The sequence below is a fragment of the Catharus ustulatus genome, chromosome 26 (assembly GCF_009819885.2).
Source record: "Catharus ustulatus isolate bCatUst1 chromosome 26, bCatUst1.pri.v2, whole genome shotgun sequence".
Taxonomy (NCBI): Eukaryota; Metazoa; Chordata; class Aves; order Passeriformes; family Turdidae; genus Catharus; species Catharus ustulatus.
Genome location: NC_046246.1, coordinates 6,831,079 through 6,846,899, shown reverse-complemented (window position 1 = coordinate 6,846,899; position 15,821 = coordinate 6,831,079). Strand labels below are relative to the sequence as shown.

General features: G+C 55.1%; 1 protein-coding gene across 1 annotated transcript in view; it reads right to left on the bottom strand.

Annotated features, from left to right (window-relative positions):
• The window catches only part of MAN1C1 (mannosidase alpha class 1C member 1), a 54,959-nt gene that overhangs the window by 5,923 nt on the left and 33,215 nt on the right, over positions 1-15,821 (bottom strand). Inside the window, exons 3-7 of the mRNA XM_033080589.2 lie at positions 12,616-12,731; positions 11,178-11,258; positions 7,689-7,783; positions 2,805-2,928; positions 591-684 (exon numbers count right to left, since the gene is read on the bottom strand). Coding sequence (XP_032936480.1) covers positions 591-684; positions 2,805-2,928; positions 7,689-7,783; positions 11,178-11,258; positions 12,616-12,731 — 510 coding nt within the window. The remainder of the gene's footprint in view (positions 1-590; positions 685-2,804; positions 2,929-7,688; positions 7,784-11,177; positions 11,259-12,615; positions 12,732-15,821) is intronic.

Sequence of the window (15,821 nt, the reverse complement as noted above, 5' to 3'; positions counted from 1 at the left end):
AGAGACTTCTCTTTGACTCCATCCAATCCAGCAGCCAAAACAAGCAGATCAATAATGGAGCAGAGATCAGGGCACAGCTACAGAGGTGGCTCAGGACAAACAGGACAAACTTCTGCTGCTGCAGAGGGGGGCACAGCCTCTGCCCTGAGTGCTTCCAGAGCTCCCCTTCCCTGCTTATTGCTCCCTAATTCCACATCTCCAGGGCTGGGCTCCCAACAGGAGAGAAGGGAACGTTCTGATCTCATCCTTCCTTCCCACACTGCTCCCTGCAGAGGTGCCATGGTAACAGCAACAGGGATGCACAGGAGAATTCACCCTGGATCCGAGGGGGATCTGAGGCTCCTCCAAGCCCCTCTGTCTCTCCAGGGGGTTCTTGCAGTCTCAGGGCGCTGCCCCTGCAGCCCCAGGGCTCTGTGCTGGCTGCAGGAGCCCACAGGGCTCTGCTGGTCCCAGTCCTGGGGGATGGAGCCTGTGCCAGCAGCCCCAGGGCAGGGACAGCCCCGATCCTGGAGCTGGGACACTGAGCTGGGCACAGGCTGGGGGAAGGGGAGGGGAGGGGAGGGGAGGGAGGGGAGGGAGGGGATACCCACGCTGCACCCAGCTCCCGGTCACCGGGCTCAGGAAGTTCGGGTAAAGGCCCTGGGGCTTCTCCACTCTGCTGAGCACCCTGCGGATGTTCATCACCTGGGGGAGAGAGACAGGCTGGGCTTAACAGAGAGAGACAGGCTGGGCTTAGGGTTAGCACTGACAAGGCTGGGATTGCAGAGAAACAAGGCTGGACTGAACAGAGAGACAGGCTGGGCTTAGGACTGACAGGCTGAACAGAGGAGACAGAAGGCTGGGATCACACAGGGCTGGGATCACACAGCACAGACAGGGCTGGGATCACAGAGCACAGACAAGGCTGGGATCACACAGGACAAGGCTGGGATCACACAGGAGACACAAGGCTGGGATCACACAGGACAGACAGGGCTGGATCCCTGCTCTGCTGCCAGGCCTGCCCCTCACTCCCCATCCCATCCCATCCCCATCCCCATCCCATCCCTTCATTCCCCATCCCATCCCATCCCCATCCCATCCCCATCCCATCCCCATCCCCATCCCATCCCCATCCCATCCCCATCCCCATCCCATCCCATCCCCATCCCATCCCCATCCCCATCCCATCCCCATCCCCATCCCCATCCCCATCCCCATCCCATCCCCATCCCCATCCCATCCCCATCCCCATCCTATCCCCATCCCCATCCCCATCCCATCCCCATTCCATTCCATCCCATCCCATCCCCATCCCCATCCCCATCCCCATCCCCATCCCCATCCCCATCCCATCCCATCCCATCCCATCCCATCCCCATCCCCATCCCATCCCATCCCCATCCCCATCCCCATCCCCATCCCATCCCATCCCATCCCATCCCATCCCCATCCCCATCCCCATCCCCTCCTGCTCCCCCCAGCTGTCCCTGCCATGCCAGGCTGGGATGGGATGAATTTTCAGGTCCCTCCCCACCCAAACCCGATTCCATGGCAGGGATCTGGAAGTGGGAGGTGTGAGCAGTGCCAGGGGGGATTTTTTCCATGATCCAAAGGGAGGGGAGGGGCAGGGATGAGTGACTCATTAAATTCACCATGGGGTCACTTACTGTGATGAATTGGGGTTTTAATTCCAACCCCAGACAGTTCCTTTAATGCCCAGAACAGGCAGCACTAACTCTGCCTTGCTCTCACCCCCATTAAATCCAACAGGGACCCACTGCAATTCCATGCAGCATAAATATTCCATTAGAACCTACAGAGTGTTAATTCACCCTGAACCTCTCACAAAATCAGACAATTTGCACGCCAGCAGCTGGCTGCAGCCTTCACCTGGCCTTCCAAGGAACTTGTCAGGCTCCATGAGCTTTCCTGGGCTTGGGGAGCTTGGCATGTTAACCACAGGTTTGAATAAAAGACAGATGGATTTTAATTCTGCTAAAATCACCCAAGGCCCAGGCTGGGGCTGTGAGTTTTGCTGCTCCTGTGCAGGGAGGAAGCAGAGCCCACACCAAGCCCCATTCTCCTCTCTGAGGGAATCTGATCCATTTTCTGTGCACACACCAGCCCAGGGGGGTCCATTGAAAGGTTTTGCCCTTTTCCCTCCAGGGGCTTGGGAGGAGAAGAGGAAAATCTCTCAGGCTGGGGCCAGAGCTTTGAGCCTGGCTCTAAATGCCAGGTTTGAGCCCAGAATGAAGATGCAATTCTGGTTTTTAGCAGTGCATCTCCAGTGTTTCCTCACCTCTCTCTGCTTCATTCCCTTCATTCCCTCACACATTTTCTCTCCTCAGCTGCCCCCTCCCTGGGAACAATTTATTATCCCATTACCCCTCAGCCTTGTCTCTTTATTTCACATCACAGCCTCTCTCTCTCTTCCCACAGAGTTTCCTGGGCTCCCTTTTCCCTGCTGTGAATTCCTTTGCTCATCCCACCCTCACTGATTCCCATCCCCTCCATCCTTTGCTCTCCCACCTTCTTCCTCCTCCTTTTATTTTCTGCCTCTCCTTCAATTCCCCTCCTTGTTTCAGACCTGCACTGGACAGATTCTGGATAAACAGAATTTCTGAGTGGTTTTTTTTGGGCAATCCTGTCTGGTTTGACCCCACTGTGGCACTGTGGACAAGCTCCCATTTCCCTTGGACTCTGCCAGGAACAATTTGTGTCCCCCCAGCAGCTTCCTGAGGGATCTGCACCCCCTGAGGGCTCCACCTTGGCTGTGCCCCTCTCTAAACCCCAAATCCAGCCTGGGGTTAGTTTTTACTTGCCTTTTCTGCAAACACTGGGTTGCCAGAGAGCTCGGAGAGGTGCAGGAATTCCAGGTGCAAGGTCCCAAACTCTGCCAGGATGCTGCTGCCAGCAGAGGCCCAGCCCCAGCTCCAGCTCATGCCACTGCAAGGACAGGAAAGGGAGCCCTGAGTGCCAGGAAAACCCTGGGGAACCTGGGGAGCCTGGGCAGGGCAGCTCTGCCTCTGCCAGCTGCACCCCAGGGGCACTGCGGGGTGGGGAGGGCACACAGAGAGATTGGGGGGACACAGAGATTGGGGACACAGAGATTGGGGACACAGAGATTGGGGACACAGAGATTGGGGACACAGAGAGATTGGGGACACACAGACAGAGATTGGGGACACACAGACAGAGATTGGGGACACACAGAGAGATTGGGGACACAGAGAGAGATTGGGGAGACACAGAGAGAGATTGGGGACACAGAGATTGGGGACACACAGAGAGATTGGGGACACAGAGAGATTGGGGACACAGAGAGAGATTGGGGACACAGACACAGATTGGGGACACACAGAGAGAGATTGGGGACACACAGACAGAGATTGGGGACACAGAGATTGGGGACACACAGAGAGAGATTGGGGACACAGAGAGAGATTGGGGACACAGAGATTGGGGACACACAGAGAGATTGGGGACACAGAGATTGGGGACACACAGAGAGAGATTGGGGACACACAGAGAGAGATTGGGGACACACACACAGAGATTGGGGACACAGAGAGAGATTGGGGACACACACACAGAGATTGGGGACACACAGAGAGAGATTGGGGACACACAGAGAGAGATTGGGGACACAGAGAGAGATTGGGGACACACACACAGAGATATTGGGGACACACACACAGAGATTGGGGACACAGACAGAGATTGGGGACACACACACAGATTTGGGACACACAGAGAGATTGGGGACACACACACAGAGATTGGGGACACAGACAGAGATTTGGGACACACACACAGATTTGGGACACACACACAGAGATTGGGGACACAGACACACACAGATTTGTGACACACACACACAGATTTCCAGCAGCAGCTCCAGTGGGATGCAATGTGATTTTCCCAGAGATTCTTTAGCATTGGGCTCACACACAGACTGCACAAGCTGCATTTTTCTGTGGGAGAGGAGCCCTTCCCAAACACCTCAGCTGAGAAACAGCCCTGCCACCGTGCCCTCTAGTGAGATTTGGGGATTAAATACCCTTTGGGGTAAAATACCCTTTGGGATAAAATACCCTTTGGGGATTAAATACCCTTTGGGATAAAATACCCTTTGGGATAAAATATCCTTTGGGATAAAATATCCTTTGGGGATTAAATACCCCTTGGGGATTAAATACCCTTTGGGGTAAAATACCCTTTGGGGATTAAATACCCTTTGGGATAAAATTCCCACAGCTCTGGGGCTCTCTGGAACCCCCAGTGGCCTGGAGGGTTTGGGGCTGGATTGAAGGATTGATCCCACAGCAGCCTCTGGGTGCTGCCCCCGAGGTGTCCTGGCTCCAGATTTCCATCTCCTGGCAGGGGAAGTGACATCCAGGGACAGGGGGGTGACACCCAGGGACAGGGGGGTGACACCCAGGGACACGAGGGGACACCCAGGGACAGGGAGGGGACACCCAGGGTCAGGGAGGGAGGGGGTGACACCCAGGGACAGGGAGGGAGGGGGTGACACCCCGGGGGTGACACTAGATGGCGCCGGGATCTTGGCTGGGAGAGGAGCAGGATTTGGTGTTTAGGGCAGGTTAAAATTAATGATCCTCCTGAGCACAAAAAGGATAAAAAAAAAAAAAACCCAAGAAGTTTCCCTCCCTGTGATGGACACAAAAGCAGCAGGGCAGGCCCTGAGCTGTTTGTGCCCTCCAGACAAAGAGAGCCATTAATAAATAAATTCCCAGTGCTGGAAGGGCTCAGTCCCTGTCCCCAGGGGCAGCCCAGGAGCTCTGCCAGCCTGTCCTGGCCAGCTGAGCCTGGCTTTAATGTCCCTCTGCAGCGACCTGCTGAGCTGGGAGCTGCTGGGGGAGCTGGGCAGGTCAGCTCAGATCAGCTCAGCTCAGCTCAGCCCAGCAAAGCTCAGATCAGCCCAGTTCAGCCCAGCAAAGCCCAGCTCAGCTCACTGGGGCTGTGCTGTTGTCCCAGCAGCTCTGGGGGCTCACAGACTCCATCCCAGCCCATCCCAAAATCCAGAGCAGGGTGTGTGTGTCCCAAAATCCAGGTGGGATCCCCACCCAGAGCTGCTGGGGGCCTGAGCCCTGGGTCAGACACAGCAAAGAGGAGACAGAGCCTGGCCCAGAGGCAGGAAATCATTTCTCCAGCCTTACAGGCTGGACTAACTGGGCCTGCACAGCTGCTCTGCCTTGGGACAGCTCAGAGGAAGCTGCTGCTAAAGGACCTTGGCCTCCAAGGGGAAAGAACATGGCCAGAGCCTCCTTTATCTCCCTGATAAATGGCTCTGAAGTGTGGGATCACTGCCTCCCTCAGGGGCACCCAAAACAGCAAAACCAAGTCAGGAGAGAGGCCAGGAGGGGATGGAGCTGGAGGTGCAGAGGGTTTGGGGAGAAGTGGAGGAAAAGCAGGGCCAGGAACAGCAGGGCCAGGAAAAGCAGGGTCAGGAACAGCAGGGCCAGGCAGAGATCCCAGAGCTCCCAGAGATCCCAGAGCTCTCAGAGCAGAGGATGGAGAGCAGAGCAGCAGCTCAGCAGGATGGAATCCAGGCTGAGTGGGACAGGACAGAGCAGGGGAAGCAGGAGAGGCCACGGGAAGCACAGAGGGGACCCAGAGGAAAAAGGTGACACAAGAGATAAAGGCAGCTGGAAATGGCAGAGCAGGGGGGGCTGGGTGTGCTTGGGCCCTCGAGAATGAAAGTGCAGAACTGACTCAGTGCCAGGGGGGTTTTGGTTTCAAATTTCTGAATGTCCTTAAGCCACCCCCCAAGCTGCCACCAACAGAGGCCCAGAGACTCTGCAGGACTCCTTTGGGATGGGCAGCTCTTATAGCAAAACCTTCCTGGGCTTTGTCCTGGTGCTGATGTTTGGGTCAGGGGGGGTCTCACCTCACCCTCCTCTGCTCCACCTGCACACTGAGCCCTTCCCTTCCCTTCCCTTCCCTTCCCTTCCCTTCCCTTCCCTTCCCTTCCCTCCCCTTCCCTCTCTGGGTGTTCTCTCTCCATTTTCTCTGCTCTCAGTCAAGGTCATCAGTAAAACATTTTGGGAATGTCTGGGCAGACAGAGCTGCCTCAATTGTCTCCACAAAGGGCAGGGGAGGGTTTGGCATTTCTGTGAAAGGTTAGTCCATGCAGAGCCTCTGTCAGGCACACAGGAGGCAGGATGTGTGTGCTGTACCAAAGGGCAATTCCAGCTCTGCTGCTGGCTCCAGGCTCCCAGATCAGAGCACACATCAACAGCTCAGGGCTCACACTGATATTGGAGCAACAGCAGCTGAGCCAAACCTTTGGAAATCTTTGCTTTGCAGAGCCAAGGAGGAGATTTGGGCTGAGGGCTGGGTAATGGCTTGGAGAGTTTGGCAAGAGGTGAGGCTGAAAGGCTTTGTTAGCTCACATTTTGTTTTTGTTAGCTCACATTTTGTTTTTAACTCACACTTTGTTTGTTAACTCACATTTTGTTTTTAACTCACATTTTGTTTGTGAACTCACATTTTGTTTGTTAACTCACACTTTGTTTGTTAACCCACATTTTGTTTGTTAACTCACATGTTTTTGTTAACTCACATTTTGTTTTTAACTCACACTTTGTGAACTCACATTTTGTTTGTTAACCCACATTTTGTTTGTTAACTCACATTTTGTTTTAGTTAACTCACATTTTGTTTTAGTTAACTCACATTTTGTTTTAGTTAACTCACATTTTGTTTGTTAACTCACATTTTGTGTTTGTTAACTCACATTTTGTGTTTGTTAACCCATATTTTGTGTTTGTTAACTCACATTTTGTTTGTGAACTCACATTTTGTTTGTTAACTCACATTTTGTTTGTTAACTCACATTTTGTTTTAGTTAACTCACATTTTGTTTGTTAACTCACATTCCCACCTGCTGCACTTGTTTGGAGGCACCAGAAGCAGCAAATGGAAGTCCCAGCCTGGCTGGCAGGGGATTGGCAGCAGGGCAGCCCCAGCTCTGCCCCAGACCCCTCTGCAGGGATTTACTGACCTCAGCTCCTCCCCTGGCCATGAGAAATCACCAGACAGAGCTCTGGGCTCTGGGGAAGGACAGAGCCTGCCTCACCTCAGGGCTGTGTGCTGCATTCTCCCCTTTCCCAGCCCCAAACTCTCAGCCAGTCCCATCCACTCCCTTGCCCAGATTCTCCAACTTTTTAAATCCATTTTTCCTGGATAAAGTCCCATGCATCTAGCTGGGCCCACTGCAAAAATCCGTGCTAGGAGCAGACTGCAAAATCACCTTTCAGAGAAAATGAGAGTGAGGAAAATGCTCCTGCAGCAGGAGTGAGGAAAATGCTCCTGCAGCAGGGAATGAGGAAAATGTTCCTGGAGCAGGGAGTGAGGAAAATGCTCCTGCAGCAGGAGTGAGGAAAATGCTCCTGCAGCAGGGAGTGAGGAAAATGCTCCTGCAGCAGGGAGTGAGGAAAATGCTCCTGCAGCAGGGAGTGAGGAAAATGCTCCTGCAGCAGGGAATGGAGCCCTGGCAGGAGGCAGAGCAGCAACTTTGGACAGCCCCAAATGAATAAAACACAGCTGGGCCTGAGCTGAGTGCCCTGCAGCCTGGGCCAGGGCCTGGGCTGGCACACAGTGAGCTCAGGAATCTGCTCTGGAGCTGCTGCTCCTGCCCAGGCTCCCAGAACCCAGGAAATGCTGCTGGGCTTGTGCCTTGCCTGCCCAGGTTGATGACTCCTCGAGGGATCCCAGTAGGGGTGTTGAAGGCTGGCAGAAGTTTCTCTCCAAGTTGCAGAGCTTTGTTCTTGAACACCTGTTAAAAGGGAGGATGAATATTTAATTAAATTAGTCACACAGGATTCCCTCACATCCCCTTTTCCAAACCTGCTGTGCTAAAACTCAGAACCCCCTGCTGCAGGTGGGCTGTGCCCTGCACAAAAAATCTGAGCCAAAAGTCTCCCTGAGCTTTGGCATCTCTGAATTTCCTGTAGAACCTGCACTGAACCAGCACCCAGTGCCCTGGCAAAGCCCCAGCCTGGAGCAGACAGCTCACAGCAGCTCCCTGAGTCTGAGCTGATCCAAAGAGTGCTCTCCAAATTCCTCCCATTCCCAGCATGGCACAGAACACAAGGAGCTGAAATGACTGAGTTAAAATCACAAGAAACCTTTCCAGGCTGAAGCACTGTCAGATTTACAACGTGGGCTTGCCCAGCTCCTGTCATCTCCTGCTGGAAAAAACAAGATTTCCCAGGAACCATCTCCTCCTTGCATCTCTCTGCCAAGGAGATTTGTGGTTTCATGGCTAAGCTGCTCCTTGCCTCAGTTTTGGGCTTTTGCAGTCAAATTGCAGCTGCTGGTGGCTGCAGCACAAAGCAAGCACACAATTATTTGGGGACCAACTGATACAAGCACTAATCTTACTGCAGAGATTAGTCCTGATCCAGAGAAGCCTCTAAGTGACTTAGGAGATCAAGCACAAGCCTTTTACCTCTAGCCCTGTGCTGGTGGCTCTCAGAAAGCTCTAAAAATACCAAAAGTGCAGCACTGAGGAGAGCTGAGCTCTCCTGGGGGCTCCCAGGCCTTTGATTGTCTCTCAGGGAAAGGGTTGGAGCAGGAGGGAGCTGGGCTTTGCCTTCCAGCCCAGGGGAGTGACAGCCACTGCCCAGGGCTGGTGGCACTTCAGGAGCTCCTGCTGCAGTGACAGGGTTTGTTTAATGTGGTTTCTTTTTGCTCAGTTGATCTGAAACCTGTTGAAGTTGTCACTGAGACAGACTCAGAGTCAGGGCACTGAGTCTTTGAGAGTTTTCCCTGGGGGGAAGGCAGGGAGGGAAATCATTCCTGGAACTCATTTCAAATGCAGCTGGAGTGAGAGAGCTGTTCTGGATCAATGGTGCCACTGTGCAGGAGCCATCCCACCCTCTGTGCTGGGGCCATCCCACCCTCTGTGCAGGAGCCATCCCACCCTCTGTGCTGGGGCCATCCCACCCTCTGTGCTGGGGCCATCCCACCCTCTGTGCTGGGGCCATCCCACCCTCTGTGCTGGGGCCATCCCACCCTCTGTGCAGGAGCCATCCCATCCTCTGTGCTGGGGCCATCCCACCCTCTGTGCAGGGGCCATCCCAGCCTCTGTGCTGGGGCCATCCCACCCTCTGTGCAGGAGCCATCCCACCCTCTGTGCTGGGGCCATCCCACCCTCTGTGCAGGGGCCATCCCAGCCTCTGTGCAGGAACCATCCCACCCTCTGTGCTGGGGCAGCACCAGAGCTCAGCTCTCACTGAGGGCTCACAGAGCTGCCCCTGAGCCAGAGCTTCAGCTCACCAGGGACTCAGGGCACAGAAACAACCTGCTCCTGTCCCTGTGACTGCAGCCAGGCTCAGGACAGAGGGTGGCATCACTGCCAGCCTGGGGAGGAGCAGGAGGGCAGCAATGAGATCCCTGCTTCAGCCAGGGCAGCAACCCCTGCCCAGAGGGGTGTTCAGTAACCCCTGCCCAGAGGGGTGTTCAACTCAGAGTAGAGCCCCTGCCCCTCTTCAGCCCCTGCTGAGCCTGTCCTGACCCCTGCTGAGCCTTCCTGGACCCTCCTGAACTCTCCTGAGCCCCTCCTGAGCCTTCCTGGACCCTCCTGAGCCTGTCCTGAGCCCCTCCTGAGCCTTCCTGAGCACCCCCTGAACTCTCCTGAGCCTGTCCTGAGCCTTCCTGGACCCTCCTGAGTCTTCCTCAGCACCTCCTCAGCCTTCCTCAATCCTCCTGAGCTTATCCTGGGCTTCTGCTGAGCCCTCCTGCCCCCTCCTGAGCCCCTCCTGAGCCCCCCCTGAACTCTCCTGAGCCTGTCCTGGACCCTCCTGAACTCTCCCGAGCCCATCCTGAGCCTTCCTCAGCACCTCCTCAGCCTTCCTCAGCCCTCCTGAGCTTCTGCTGACCCCTCCTGAGCCTGTCCTGACCCCTCCTGAGACTTCCTGGACCCTCCTGAGTCTTGCTCAGCACCTCCTCAGCCTTCCTCAGCCCTCCTAAGCTTATCCTGGGCTTCTGCTGAGCCCTCCTGACCCCTCTTCAGCCCCTCCTGACCCCTCCTGAACTCCCCTGAGCCCATCCTGACCCCTCCTGAACCGTCTTGAGCCCCTCCTGACCCTTCCTGAGCCCATCCTGAGCCCCTGGCAGATGTGGGACCACGTCTGATCAAACCTCAGCCCACTTGGAAAGGAGAGGAGCAAGCACAGAGCTGCCCTGCAGATGGCATTTCCCCAGGGAGCCACGATTCCAGCTGCACACTGTGTGTGCTGGAATCACCCCCAGGAGGGGAGAGCTCTGCCAAACAGCACTGAGCACAGGGTGATTACCCCAGCCTGAATTACAGCAGCGTGAGAGGCAGTGCCACATTCACAGCAAGGGTGGGTGGGGGGATGAGGGGGTGCTCAGAGCAGGGTTGGTGTTGCTGAGGGGATGCTCAGAGCAGGGTTGGTGTTGCTCAGGGGATGCTCAGAGCAGGGTTGGTGTTGCTGGGGGATGAGGGGATGCTCAGAGCAGGGTTGGTGTTGCTCAGGGGATGCTCAGAGCAGGGTTGGTGTTGCTGGGGGATGAGGGGATGCTCAGAGCAGGGTTGGTGTTGCTCAGGGGATGCTCAGAGCAGGGTTGGTGTTGCTGGGGGATGAGGGGATGCTCAGAGCAGGGTTGGTGTTGCTCAGGGGTGCTCAGAGCAGGGTTGATGCTGCTGGGGGGATGAAGGGGTGCAGGGTTATGTTGCTGGGGGGATAAAGGGATGCTCAGAGCAGGGTTAATGTTGCAGGAGGATGAAGGGATGCAGAGTTAATGTTGCTGGGGGATGAGGGGATGCTCACAGCCCTGGGCACACACCTCCTCTCCAGTCAGGTAGTAGGTGCTCAGGGGATGCTCAGAGCAGGGTTTGTGTTGCTCAGGGGATGCTCAGAGCAGGATTGATGGTGCTGGGGGGATGAGGGGATGCAGGGTTATGTTGCAGGGGGATGAGGGGATGCTCAGAGCAGGGTTATGTTGCAGGGGGATGAAGGGGTGCAGAGTTAATGTTTCTGGGGGATGAGGGATGCTCACAGCCCTGGGCACACACCTCCTCTCCAGTCAGGTAGTAGGTGCTCAGGGGATGCTCAGAGCAGGGTTATGTTGCTGGGGGGATGAGGGGATGCAGTGTTAATGTTGCAGGGAGATGAGGGATGCTCACAGCCCTGGGCACACACCTCCTCTCCAGTCAGGTAGTAGGTGCTCAGGAGCCCCCCGATGTAGCGGATGTTCACCTCGAACAGCGAAGCTTCTCCGTTCTGCAGAGACACAAACACAGCCTGAGAGCAGCTCTGTGCCCCCCTCCAGCCCTCTGAAACCCCCTGAGGCAGCCCTGAGGCAGGCAGGGACTCACAGCAGCACCAGGATCACACACCCCAACAATCCCCCCTGCACCCCTGGCAGTGCTGCCCAAACCCTCCTGGAGCTCCTGGGGCTCCAGCTCCCTCTGAGGGAAGAACCTTTGCCCAAAGTCCAGCCTGAACTTCCCCTGGCACCACTCCAGACAGGTCACAGCAGCTTCAAGCACAGCCTGTGGGTCTGCAGTCCTGTCCTGCCCTCCTGGATGGGAGAGCTCCTTGTACAAGGCAATACTGAATTAATCTCCCCCCTGGCTCCCTGTGCTGTGCTCCCTGACTCCACAGATCAATCCAGAGCATTCCCTCCTGTCTTTACAGATCAATCTATTCTGCAGGCCAAGATTAAAAGCTTTTATGAAATCCAGATAAATTATCTCCCAGTTGATTTTGTCCCTTGTTTATTGATTCAGTAACAGACTGAGCCCATTCACCACATTTATCAGATGTGGGCTGCCTTTTATGAACCCATGAATGCCACTGGTGCCCTCCCAAATGATGCTGCTCTGCAAAGGCAGCTGCAGGCATTGTTCCCCTGGGAGAACCATTCCTCACAACGACCACACTGGCATTAAACAAATACAAGTTTAAGCTGCACTTTGGGTTTGAACATTCTCTGTGTGTGGCACTGATGAGATCCCATCAGCAGGAGGAGGGGACAGTGACAGGGACAGAGCAGGGACAGGGACAGAGCAGGGACAGAGCCCCAGCACAGCCCCAGGTGGGCAGGAAAGCTCCACAGCCTCACCAGAAACACCTCAGCCCATTTTTAGAGGTGATGCTCCCCCTTCCAAGCCCTGGCTCCCTCTGTGCTCCCCCTGTGCTGCTGAGCTGTCACCAGGTCCCAGCAGGGACACCAGCAAAGGGCCCAGACAAGCAGAGCTGGGTTTACAACCTCAATCTGATTTAAATAAGGAAATCTCCTCTTATCACAGACAGACATTTACCTGAGATGAAACAGAACTTGTTCTTTGATGAGAACATTTCCTTGGAGTGTCTAATAATGAGTGTCTGTCTCCACAACCAGAACACAACCCCATGAAACACAAACCCATGAAACACAAAGCCATGAAACACTGAACCTCATTTCAGACTCTGAGCTGCTCTGGGAGCAGCAGAGGGCTGGGGTGAGTTCCTGCACTGCTCCCTTTGGCCTTAGAGGGAACACAATCAGCTGAGTGGATTTTATCCCCCCAGAACTCAAGGCAGGGCTGTGATGGGACAGTTTGGGTGCCACAGGCACTGCCAGCAGCTCACTCACCACGTTCAGGTCAAAGCTCTGCTCCACCCACTGCTTGGCCTCCTGGAACTCCTCCTGCAGCTCCATGATGTACAGGGTGTCCAGGGCATCGATCACAGTCGCTCCTCGAAGGCCTCCTGCAAAAACACAGCCCAGGGGTGGAGGCAGAGCTCTGAGCCAGCCTGGGGGGCTGCACCAGGAGCAGCTCCAGCTCCAGGGCTGGGGGTGTCTGGGTGGGCTCCAGAATGGAACAGGCTCCAGAATGGAACAGGCTCCAGAATGGAACAGGCTCCAGATCCAGGATCCAGTCTGGAATCAGTTCCAGCTCCAGGGCTCCAGTTTGGAACCAGTCCCTCTCATCCAAGGGCTCCAGTCTGGAACCAGCCCCAGATCCAGACTTGAACCAGTTCCAGATCCACAGCTCCAGACTGGAACAAGTCCCTCTCCCCCAGGGCTCCAAAATGGAACAGGCTCCAGATCCAGGGCTCCAAACTGGAACCAGCCTCAGATCCAGGACTCCAGTTTGGAACCAGTCCCAGATCCAGGGCTCCAGACTGGAACCAGCTCCAGATCCAGAGCTCCAGACTGGAACCAGTCCCTCTCACCAGGACTCCAGTTTGGAACCAGTCCCAGATCCAGGGTCCAGTTTGGAACCAGCCCCAGATCCAGTTTGGAACCAGTCCCAGATCCACAGCTCCAGACTGGAACCAGTCCCTCTCCCCCAGGGCTCCAGACTGGAACTAGTCCCTGTCACCCTGTGGGGTGTGGCACACACTTGGGGCTGGCTCTGCACCCCTCTCTGCTCAGCTGAGCCACACTCCCAGCCAGCCCTGGCAGACTTTGGGGATCTGTGCCAGCACAGACACTTGGATGAGGCTCAGGTTCTGTTCCTGCAGCACAAGCTCCCTGTCCCAAGCCTGTCCCCATCCCCTCCCTCCCCACAGACACTCCCTGCTCTGCACAGGGATTATTTCTGCTGGGCTGGGGGAGTTTGGGAGGGCAGGGAGGTCTGAGAGGGGAGGAGGAACCGACCTGAGCCTCTCTCTGCTCACTCAGAGGGCTTTGGCACTTTTGTGAACGCTTCAATTGCAGTTCAGCTTCAGAGGGGAAAGCCCAGCAGGATGGGGAGAGGGGCAGAGGTGAATTGTGAGCCCTGAGCCTTGGTCCTGCTGCCAGCAGGGGCTGTGTGTGATGGGCACCAGCCTGCAGCCCAGAGCAGGGCTCACACCCACCCACTGCCCCCAGGGAAGGATCCTGCCCTGTTTTGTTGATGCTCTGAGATTGCAGTTTTGACACTTTTCAGCACATCATTGCTTTAATAAAATCCCAACAGGACTTCACTGCTCAGTGCAGGTTCTGCTTTGGGATGCTGTCTGCATCAAAAGCAGGGGAGAGGAGGCAGAAACAGCCTCAAAAATCCATTTATTGCTGCAGGCCTGGGAAATGATCAGCTAAGTGGAGTCATACAGGCACTGCCCAGCTCTGGAACCAGCTGGGCTGGAGTGGCCTGGAGGGTTTGCCAGGAGCACTGGGCATGAACAGCAGCCAGGGAGAGCTGCCTCAATCAGCCCTAAGGACTCTGCAATATTAATGATGATGGGATTGTTGTTCACTCTCACAGCCTGACAGGGAGGCAGGAGGAGATTCCAGAGAGGGGAGGAAGGGCAGTGAGGCACAGCCTGGCACTGGGATAATCTGAGAGCAAAACCAACTCAAACCAACCCATCCTAACCAAAACCAAACCAAACCCAACCCAACCCAATCAACCCAAACCAAACCAAACCAAACCAACCCAAACCAACCTAACCCAAACCAAACCCAACCCAAACCAATACAATCAAACCAAAACCAACTCAAACCAAGCCAACCTAACCCAAACCAAACCAAACCCAACCCAACCCAATCAACCCAAACTAAACCAAACCAACCAAACCCAACGAAACCAACCCATACCAAACCCAACCCAACCAACCAAATCAAAACCAACTCAAACCAAGCCAACCTAACCCAAACCAAACCAAACCCAAACCAAACCCAACCAAACCAAACCCAACCAAACCAATACAACCAAACCAAAACCAACTCAAACCAACCCAACCAACCCAACCCAAACCCAACCAACCCAAACTAAATCAAACCCAACCAACCCAACCCACCCCAGCCCCTCTCTGTCCCTCCTGACTCTGGACACTCCCTCAGCTCAGAACTGCTGGCTGTTCTGGCCCTGAGGGAGTTTTAAAGCAGGAACCAAGGACCCCTCAGGACAAACTCTGCTCAGAAACGCTCCTGGCAGAGCCCAGAGCTGGGAGCAGCTTCAGCAGGAACCCACCCTGAGACTGTGCTGGGTTCATGAACCCAAGGAACCACAAAAACCCCTCCTGGTGCTGCCCCAGCCTGCCTGGGGATAGCAGGGACAGGACAGCAGGGACAGCAGGGATGGGACAGCAGGGACAGGACAGCAGGGACAGGACAGCAGGGACACCAGGGACAGGACAGCAGGGACAGCAGGGACAGGACAGTAGGGACAGGACAGCAGGGACTGGAAGGACCTGGAAGGACCCTCCAGGATCAGCCAGCAGAGGAACAGGGAGCAGTTCAGCCTGGGGACATTGCTGAGTGTCACAGGGCACACAAAGGTTCCTCTCTCCCTGGGCTGCAGGAGAGCTGTGCCACCCTGGGTTTGCTCCTTTGTGCAGCAGAGGAATGGAGAGAGGAGTGTGGGCAACAAGGCTGCTGTGTCCCTGCTCCCAGGCAGCCCAGGGAGCACTAATCAACATCAGCTTCATTATCAACTTCATCAGCAGAACGCTGGGGAAAGGTGCTGGCTGGAGAGGAGCTGGCACTGCTGGCTGTCAGGGGGATTTGCCTGGCTTTGCTTCTTCTTTTCTTAATTTTTTTCTGGTTTTAATTTTATTTGTTTGTTGGGTTTTTTGTTGTGTTTTTTTTGTTGGGTTTTTTTGTTGGGTTTTTTTGGGGTTTTTTTGTTTGGTTTTTGGGGTTTTTTTGGGAGATGATTCAGGCTCTAGGAAGAAATTCTGCCCCCAATGAAAAACCCTGGGGTGAGGTGTTCACAGGGGATCCACTTGTCCCAGTCCAGACTCACCTGTACCTGCCCAAGCCCAGCCCTCACCAGCACCCAGAGCTCAGCAAATCTCTGATTTTCCAAAAAGGAAATCTCTGCTTTTCCAATGAGCAAATCTCTGATTTTGCCCAGAGCAAATCTCTGA